At 35.1% G+C, this 6,766-nt stretch overlaps 1 protein-coding gene across 1 annotated transcript; it reads left to right on the top strand.

Moving 5' to 3' along the window:
• Positions 1-3,353: 3,353 nt before the first annotated feature.
• LOC141691938 (uncharacterized) lies at positions 3,354-5,650 on the top strand. The gene is made up of 7 exons (XM_074496704.1): positions 3,354-3,399; positions 3,463-3,729; positions 3,919-4,386; positions 4,592-4,684; positions 4,781-4,927; positions 5,016-5,109; positions 5,182-5,650. The coding sequence occupies exons 1-7, from the start codon at positions 3,354-3,356 to the stop codon at positions 5,648-5,650; spliced, it is 1,584 nt and encodes a 527-aa protein (XP_074352805.1).
• The last annotated feature ends 1,116 nt before the right edge of the window (positions 5,651-6,766 follow it).

Here is a 6,766-nt window from a genome sequence, read left to right as displayed (position 1 = left end):
AAGATAATACTTTCATATAAGTATATTTTTGGTTATTTAATACTCGTTTCAAGTATAAGTTTTAATACTTCTACTTCAATTATTTTTATAAAGATTATTCTTTATGGGAATATTATTTAAATAATAATATTCAGTCATTTTCTAATATATGGGGACTGATTTACTTCATTAAATCAGCTTTACTCCAAACACTCTTTAAAGTGTTTTCGAGTCTTCAAAATGATTTTTTTTAAAAAGTTAGAGCGGATCCCAAAACTCATTTTTATATTTAAGATCTTCCTTTTTTTAAGGGGATTTAAATACTCGCTCAAAACCTGGGGAATCCGTCTCTGTGGTGTATTTTATATTCGCAACGAGGTTGCAGTTTTGGTAAATGAATTGATTACTTGCCCAATGTTCGGGAAGTAAGCCCATCTAATTGAGTCGGCATAAGCGACAGGCCGGGGTACGGTCTATGAATGTGTAAAAGGCTGGGTGGCAGTCCATCAACGCGTGAGGGGCCGGGTAACGGTCTAGCGCGAGGTCCTAATGCGGCCAGGGTGATGACCGGTGAGGAATTCATCCATCTACAGTAGAAAAGGTTACTTATTGGTATCTTTGCCTGATCAGCAAGATATCTGGTTTATGCCAAAATTCTTTTCCTTTCCAAAATTCATTGGATGTTTCAAACTCTGTTCATACTTTACATAACAGAGGTTCCAGGAAATGTTTAAGAGATATATATATGTGGATATATATATATCGGGACTAAATAAAGTATCTCGTAACTTTATTTCATTCAATAATATTTCAAAGATTGAATCTATTCAAATCTTGTCTTGTAGTCTCATCTATGTGATGAACTTTTGAAACTGATTATAACTTGAACGGTGGTAGTTCAAGTAGTATTGGGAAAGATATAAGTATATTGGGGTATTTGGTAACCTCATCTTTTAAACTTATATCTAATTAATAATTGTCTTATGTATGACAAAGATTTTCAGAAAAACGTTGAGACAAGGTTAGATATATGAGATCACCTTGCAACGATATTTTTTTCATACAGTTACACACTAGGACTTTGTGTATATTATGCATGGAAGAGGACTTCCAATATTTTGAAAAGTATATATGTATATATACTGAATATTTTGCGACTTCATCGCATTAAGATATCAAACTTGGTTCATTTCTTTTGACCAAGACTTTCATGAGTATTATGAGTAGGCTCATATATTGTAAATCATTATACATATTATTTTGGTGGGCTTGCTGCTCACCCTTACTTTATTTCTTCATCACACAACAACAGTTAGGAAAGATGGCCAGACTCCAGCAGACCCAGCGCAAGCGCGTGGGAAGCGTCCCGCGTCTTCCCGTTGATGTTGTAGCTGCTATAGCTGCAGAGGTAGATCTATTATAGATCAGACCATCTACTTTTGAGAATCAATTATGTATAATTATAACTTGTGGCAGATAATGGCAATTAACTGTAAATTTATCAAGTAATCATTTTGGGTTGTAATAACTTTTAAATTGTGGATTCAAAGACTTGTACTTATTTCAATTTCATCTCTGAGACTATAACGGGTTGTGGTGTGTGTTAGTGTGGGGTCACAGCATAAGGTTATTTATTATTAATTAAGTGAAGTGATATTGTGGAAAGAAAGACCGTGACAACCCGGATCCCCGACCCCGGATCTGGGGGTGTTACAACTAAGGCAGCAATTTCAGCCACAGGGGAAGCAACAACAATCTTATGGAGGTACGGGTCCAATCTTTGAATGAAAAATCTGAATTAGAGGAGTTGAGGCTTATGTACAAAAGCCAAGCGGTTTCAATCAAGACTTTGGAGAATCAAATAGAGCAAATTGCTAACGCCTTATTGAACCGACCACAAGAAACTCTTCTGAGTGATACGGAAGCTAATCTATACAAGAGGGAAGTCAAGGAACTGCTTAAGGCAATTACCCTGAGGTCTGGAAAGGTCGTGAGCCCTCAAAATCATCAAAACGCAAATTCTGAAAAATTCTTCCAGAAGGCAGGCGCGCCCGCACCCTGCCCATTTCCAGAAAGTGAGAATTCTGATGAAACAGCTTCGCAGAAGGGTGACGAATCGGAACTGAAGAAGAATGCTGTTGAAAACACTCCTCCTAAGGATAATACAGGGGATAAAAAAGTCTATCCGCCTCCTCCATATCCTAAAAGGCTTCAGAAGCAGAAGTTCGACAAGCAGTTTGCTAAGTTTCTGGAGGTTTTTCAGAAGTTGCATATTAATATACCTTTTGCGGAAGCTCTAGAACAAATGTCGAGCTATGCTTAGTTTATGAAGGGTATTCTATCTTGGAAGCTGAAGCTTGAGGAGTTGGAAACCGTTGTTCTAATAGAAGACTGTAGCACTGCGCTGTAACAGAAATTACCTCCTAAACTTAAAGATCCAGGAAGCTTCATGATACTGTGTACCATTGGCAATCTATCTTTTGACAAGTGTTTGTGTGACTCATTTTATTTCCATCATCTTGGGGAGACCATTCTTAGCTACTGGCCGAACTTTGATCAATGTGCAAAAGGGTGAGCTTACTATGAGGGTTCAGGGTCAGGACGTGACTTTCAATGTCTTTAATGCAATAAAATTCCCTACTGATGAAGAGGAGTGCTTTAAAGTTGAGTTGGTCGACTCTGTAGTTACTTCAGAACTTGATCAAATGCTAAGGACTGATGCCTTAGAGAGAGCCTTAATAGGGGAATCTGATAGTGAAGATGAAGAAGGGGCAGAGCAGCTGCAGTATTTGAATGCTTCTCCATGGAAAAGTAGATTGGATTTTCCATTCGAGTCTCTGGGATTAGCAGAGTTGAAAATTTTTAAGGAGCGTCTTAAGCAGTATTTTGAAAAGCGCATTAAGCGGCCGCTTAAGCGGCCTTTTAAGCGGTAGCAGGGGAAAAATGCACTGATTATCGGGTTATTAAGCATCTTAGTGGATTAAGCAGGTCAAAACCCGCTTAATCGGTCCGATTAAGCGGCTAGACTAAAACACTAAAAAAACACAAAATCGATTAATCTCCAAAAGGCAAAAATATTATAGAGGTGGAGAGGACCAGAAGAGCGATTAAAAGCTAGGGTTTCCAAATAAATTCTGGTTTGTAATCTTCATTTACTATAAATCAAATATTCAGATCTCAATAATTCATGTCACTAGTGTATTATAATTTATAATCATATGTATGTATACTTGTATGTTGTATAACAGTATGTAGTATATAGTATATAATATATTCTAGTGTATTCGTATATGCTATTTAAGAATTAAGATTTAAGATGCTTGAATATGTCATCCTTGAATATGAGATACTTGAATCTTTTGGTTTCTTATAGAATGAAAACGACGGGTTCTTCAGCTGCTTCGAATTCAGAAACAGTGGGTTCATTAGAGGCTGTTAAGTGAAAATCTAATGATGTTGGATGGGCTTATGGTGAATTAACAGTACCAAATAATTATGATAAAATCAAAAATAAGTTGTGTGACAAAGCATTTAGTGGAGGAATTTATCGTTTAAAGCAACATATAGCTGGTCTTAGAGGTAATGTGAAGCCATGTCCGAAGTCTACTCCGTTGGATAAATCTAAATGCTTACAAGCTTTGGAGGGATCAAAAAAGAGAAGACAAGATAAGAAAGAACATATTGAAGAAGTTAGGGATGAAGTTGCAATCAGTAAAGACAGTGATGATGTTGTTGAAATCGACAATGCGGGTTCTAAACCCGTGCGACCACTTGGACCTATGGATCAGTTTGCACGCGCTATCGATCCAGATGCATCATTGAGGAAGACAAGACATCAATTTATTATTGATGCACTTTTTAATAATAGAACCAATTAAGTCCATACTTACTTGGCTAAGTGGGTGTTTGGTGCTGGGATCCCTTTCAATGCAATTATAGATGATGCCTTTCATCGATTTTATGAAGCGGTTGGACAAAACGGCCCTGGATATATACCACCAAGCCAACACCAATTGCGGGAGCCACTACTAAAGAAAGAAGTAGAGAGGACTAAACAATCTTTGAAAGAGCAGGATGATGAATGGAAAAAGTTTGGATGTTCAATAATGACTGATGCTTGGTCTGATCGGAAAAGAAGAAGTATTATGAATTTGTGTGTAAATTGTAAACTAGGCACAAGCTTTTTGTCTTCTATTGAATGTTCAAATGAAGCTCATACAGCCAAGTTTATATTTGAGTATGTGGATAAATACATTCAAAAAGTTGGACCAGGCAACATTATCCAGGTGGTGACAGATAATGCATCAAATAATATGGCTGCAACGAAGTTATTGAGAGAAAAACGACCACACATATTCTGGACTTCATGTGCTAAACATACACTGAATCGTATGCTTGAGGCCATAGGTAACTCTGTAGCTTTTTTATTTGTTGTTCTGTTGTTTTCTGCATATTTTTCTTGCTTTTTTTATTCAATTTTCTGCAGAGTTTTATCCAACATTTTCGGCTATTTTCTGCATATTTTTCTTGTTGTTTTTATTCAATTTTCTACAGTGTTTTATCCAACATTTTATGTTGTTTTCTACATATTTTTCTTGCTGTTTTTATTCAGATTTCTGCAGAGTTTTATCCAACATTTTGTGCTGTTTTAGTGTTGTTTCTACGGAGTTTTACATTCCAGTTTTGTGTCATGTTTTCTGCACTGGTTTGCTGCTGGTTTTGTTCAATTTTCTGCAGAATTTCCAGCTTTATGTACTGTTTTAGTCCATTTTCTGCAGTTTTTTTATCCAGTTTTTTGCAGGTTTCTTTATGCAGTTTTTGTTCAATAATCTGCAGAATCGTCTAAGCAGGATTTCTGCAGAATTTTCTACAGATTTTTTGCAGAATTTATGCTGTTTTTATCCATTTTCTGCAGAATTTATGCAGTTTCTGCAGATTTTTTTTTGCAGTTTTTGTTCAAATTAGTGTAAATTGTTATGCATATATGTGCAGATTTTTTCTTTGTGGTTTTCAGTGTTTATTGTTTCTTATTCCAGGAAAAACTCCAAAATTCAAATTTGTGATTGAGAAAGCAAAGGCTCTGACCATTTTTATCTATGCGCACCATAAAACCTTGGCCTTGATGAGAAAGTATACTAATAAAAGAGATATCGTGAGGCCAGAAGTTACACGATTTGCAAGTTTTTTTCTTACGATATAAAGTATATTGGAGAAAAAAGAAAAGCTAAAGTTTATGTTTCTCTCGGAGGAATGGGGTCACTGCAAGTTCTCAACTAGTGCAAAAGGTGTGGCTTCTTATGCAACAATTGTTAATCAATCATTTTGGACTAATCATGCAATGTGTTTTGAGTTGTTCAAACCTTTAGTAAAGATTCTAAGACTTGTTGACGGAGATTGGCGTCCGTCTATGGGTTTTGTATATGGTGAACTCAAAGATGCCAAGAAAGAAATTATTAAACTTTATAAAGATACAAAAGAGATATATGAGCCCATTATCCAAATTATAGACTCGAGGGCTAAGGATCGACTTGATAGTCCTTTACACTTAGCCGGCTACTTGTTAAATCCTTATTACTACTATCGAGATGACGAGGCACAAAAGGACTCGACATGTATGACAGCTATTTTAACATGTATTGAAGCATTTTTCCTGGATAAATTTCATGTCTAGCACCTGGTTTCTAATATTGAGTTGCTGAAATATAAAGGAATGGAAGGAATATTTGGAAAAAAAATTAGTCAAAATGGATAGAATGACCAATAATGATACTTTTGATGTTGGTAAGTAAATATTTATTTGCTTCTAAATTTCTAAGTATCTAACTTATTTGATCTTTCACTAATACATTCATATCTCCTATTTCAGTTGGATGGTGGTCAAATTACGGTGCTGAAACTCCAAATTTGCAAATGATGGCCATGAAGATACTTTCTTTAACTTCAAGTTTTGCGGGATGTGAAAGAAATTGGAGTACATTTGAGGGAGTAAGTTGGTTGAATGATTTGATAGAACTAATTTATTATATTGTTATCTTATTATTATAACTTACAAGGATTATTTATTGCTCTCTTATTTTTACGGATTCATACGAAAAAGAGAAATAGATTATATGCTGCAAGAATGAGCCATCTAGTATATGTGCAATTTAATTCAAAACTTTTCAACAAAAAAAAGAAAATGAAAGAAAAATATGATGTAGTAATAGCTAATGATGCTAGTATGGCTCAAGGATGAATAGTTGACGGGGTGATGATGAATAAGAGTTTTCCCAGGATTCTAACATCGAAGTGAGGAGATTGGTGAAGTGACTAGAAGGAATGTTCGAGAACTTGACGAGGAAGATTTTGAATCAGAAGATGAAGCTAATGACAACGAAAATCTCACATTTGCTTTCGATGATTGTGATTAACAAGGATGGTGAAAGATTATTGTGTCTCCTGAATATAATTGTAGCTTGAACATATGTGTTATGTGTCTTTGAAGATATTATGTTCTAGTGCGAGTAATAGCTAATTCATTTTTAAAAAAATTACAATTATGTTTTGTATAATGATGGATATCTGGTTATTCTTACTCACTCTCTGGTATTTCTAATTGCCAATATTCAAAATGCATTAGTTTGTCGCGCTTCATTATTATGATTTACTTACAAAATAGTCCTAGAATAATGAGTAATGACTACTTGAAATTTTTATCAGTTAAAATTTATTTTAAAACAAGTTGCTAGAGTACTAGGTGGCATATAGTTGTTTTTAACTTAGGATAAAACTTTCATTGATATTTAGC

Source organism: Apium graveolens, chromosome 1 (assembly GCF_009905375.1).
Source record: "Apium graveolens cultivar Ventura chromosome 1, ASM990537v1, whole genome shotgun sequence".
In the NCBI taxonomy this organism is placed as follows: Eukaryota; Viridiplantae; Streptophyta; class Magnoliopsida; order Apiales; family Apiaceae; genus Apium; species Apium graveolens.
Note: the sequence above shows the minus strand (reverse complement) of the source record. Positions and strands in the feature narration are given on the sequence as shown.

Bases quoted from the DNA above. Each gene is read 5' to 3' on its own strand.
- LOC141691938 (XM_074496704.1), top strand. From the start codon at position 3,354: ATGAAAACGACGGGTTCTTCAGCTGCTTCGAATTCAGAAACAGTGG. The intron at 3,730-3,918 runs GTTCTAAACCCG...ATGCAATTATAG, and splicing joins TGTTGAAATCGACAATGCGG to ATGATGCCTTTCATCGATTT. The intron at 4,928-5,015 runs GTTTTTGTTCAA...TTCTTATTCCAG, and splicing joins TCTGCAGATTTTTTTTTGCA to GAAAAACTCCAAAATTCAAA.